The following is a 2,857-nucleotide window of genomic DNA, read 5'->3' as shown; positions in this document are numbered from 1 at the left end:
GATGATATCTTGATCTACACCCATATTCGAGAGGAGCATGAGCAGCATCTTCGAGTCGTTCTTCAGGCTTTGAGAGACAACGCGTTATATGCTAAGTTTTTGAAATATGAGTTTTGGTTGAGTTCAGTTGCATTCTTGGGTCACGTTGTATCAGCAGAGGGTATTCAGGTGGATCCTAAGAAGATTGAGGCAGTCAAGGACTGGCCTAGACCCACATCAGCCATAGAGATATAGAATTTCTTGGGTTTGGCGGGTTATTACCGTTAGTTTGTGGAGGGGTTTTCATCTATAGCAGCCCCGTTGACCAGGTTGACCTAGAAGGGGGTCCAGTTTAGGTGGTTGAACGAGTGTGAGGCAAACTTTTAGAAGCTCAAGACGACTTTGACTACGACACTAGTGTTGGTATTGCCCACGGGTTCAGGGCTCTATACAATATATTGTGACACATCTCGTATTGGACTTGGTGTGGTGTAGATGCAGAATGGCAAGGTTATTGCATATGCTTCACGACAGCTAAAGATCCACGAGAAGAATTATCCAGTTCATGACTTGGAGCTAGCAGCCATTGTTCACGCGCTGAAGATTTGGAGGCATTGTTTATATGGCGTGTTGTGCGAGGTGTTCACAGATCATAAGAGGTTGCAGTATTTATTCAAGCAGAAGGAGCTAAATTTGAGGCATAGAAGGTGGTTGGAGCTATTGAAAGCCTATGATATCACCATCTTGTATCATCCCGGGAAGGCCAATGTGATGGCCGATGCTTTGCGTAGGAAGTTGGCTAGTATGGGTAACCTTGCGTATATTCTAGTCGATGAGAGATCGCTTGCTTTTGATGTTCAGGCTTTGGCCAATCAGTTTCTGAGTTTGGATGTTTCTGAACCCAGCCATGTTTTAGCTTGCACAATCGCTCGGTCTTCATTAATTGAGAGTATCAGGGATCGGCAGTATGATGACCCTCATTTGCTTGTCCTTAGGGACACGGTGCGGCACGGCGGTGCCAAGCAGGTTACAGTTAGGGATGATGGGGTTTTGAGGATGCAAGGTCATATTTGTGTGCCTAATGTGGATGGACTTCGTGAGTTGATTCTAGAAGAGTCCCATAGTTCCCAGTATTCTATTCACTCGAGCGCCACTAAGATGTATTAGGACTTGCGACAACATTATTGGTGGAGAAGGATGAAGAGGGATATTGTGGCATATGTGGCTCGGTGTTTGAATTGTCAGCAGGTAATGTACGAGCATCAGAGACCAGGTGGTTTGCTTCAACAAATTGAGATCCTTGAGTGGAAGTGGGAGCGTATCACTATGGACTTCATTGTTGGACTCCCACTGACTCAGAGGAAGTTCGATGCAGTATGGGTTATTGTGGATAGGCTAACTAAGTCAGCGTATTTCACTGACTCAGAGATTTACATCCGTGAGATTGTTCGTCTCCATGGTGTGCTCGTGTATATCATTTCTGATTGAGGTATGTAGTTTACCTCGTGTTTCTGGAGGGCAGTACAATGCGAGTTGGGTACACGGGTCGAGTTGAGCACAACATTTCATCCTCAGACGGACGGACAGTTCGAGCATACTATTTAGATTTTGAAGGATATTCTCCGAGCATGTGTTATTGACTTTGGAGGTTCTTGGGATCAGTTCTTTCCGTTAGCAGAGTTTGCCTACAACAACACCTATCAGCCGAGCATCCAGATGGCTCCCTATGAGGCATTATATACTAGATAGTGTCGATCGCCGATTGGGTGGTTTGATCAGGGGGAGGCTCGGTTGCTGGGTACATATTTAGTACATGATGCCTTGGATAAGGTTAAGATCATTCAGGATGCCTTCGGAGAGTGGGTGAGGTGGCGTACGAGCTTGCGTTGCCACAAGGTTTATCAATAGTACATCTAGTGTTTCATGTGTCCATGCTTCAGAAGTATCACGACGATTAATCTCACATTTTATACTTCAGCACTGTCCAATTGGACAAGGATTTGACCTAGGAGGAGGAGCCAGTAGCCATTCTAGACCGCAGGTTCGTCAGTTGAGATCGAAGAGTTATCCTTCGGTTCGTGTGCAGTGGAGACGTCAGCCTATTGAGGTACCTACTTGGGAGTCCGAGTCCGATATGCGGAGCCGATATCCCATCTTCTTATCGACTCAAGTACTTTTTTATGTCCGTTCGAGGACGAACGGTTGTTTTAGAGGTGGAGAGCGTGATGACCCAAAAGATCATATTTTGTTTTAGAATCCGTTTCTGTGTTTTGAGGCCTTGAAAACCTCCTTTTATCTCTCCTTGATTTGTGTGCGCAGTCCAGGCGCGATACTGGAAAGCTTTTGGGTGTAAAACTTAAGAAAAGATGATTTCTAGTTTAAAAAGATGGTTTTAGTTGACTTCGGTCAATATTTTGGGTAAACGGACCCAGACACTTATTTTGACAGTCTCAGAGGGTCCATAATAAAATATGTGACTTGGGCGTATGTCCGGAATCGAATTCCGAGGTCCCTAGCCCAAGAAATAAATTTTTGAAGAAAATTATTTAACTAAAAATATAATAGTTTATGAAAATCAAACAACATGTGAACTTATTGGTATAGGGTCTGTATTTTGATTCCGGAGCCCGGTACAGGTCCGTTATAATATTTAAATCTTATCTGTGAAACTTAGTGGAAAACAGAAGTAATTTGATGTGGTTCAGACCATTGGTTGAGAAAATAGGAAGTTTAAAACTATCTTGAAAATTTCATGAGTTTTGGTGTTGAATTCATAGTTCTAGATGTTATTTTGGCGATTTGATCACGCGAACAAGTTTGTATAATATTTTAAGACTTGTGTGCATGTTTGGTTTGGATACCCGAGGGCTCTTGGTGA

General features: G+C 43.5%; 1 protein-coding gene across 1 annotated transcript; it reads left to right on the top strand.

The window, feature by feature from the left end:
* Nucleotides 1-750: 750 nt before the first annotated feature.
* LOC138880120 (uncharacterized) lies at nt 751-1,467 on the top strand. The gene is made up of 2 exons (XM_070159782.1): nt 751-1,109; nt 1,176-1,467. Exons 1-2 carry the CDS (start codon nt 751-753, stop codon nt 1,465-1,467), a joined length of 651 nt encoding a protein of 216 aa, XP_070015883.1.
* Nucleotides 1,468-2,857: the final 1,390 nt, after the last annotated feature.

The sequence above is a fragment of the Nicotiana sylvestris genome, chromosome 10, assembly GCF_000393655.2.
Source record: "Nicotiana sylvestris chromosome 10, ASM39365v2, whole genome shotgun sequence".
In the NCBI taxonomy this organism is placed as follows: domain Eukaryota; kingdom Viridiplantae; phylum Streptophyta; class Magnoliopsida; order Solanales; family Solanaceae; genus Nicotiana; species Nicotiana sylvestris.
The sequence above is the reverse complement of the archived record's forward strand: the minus strand, read 5'-3'. Positions and strand labels throughout refer to the sequence as shown.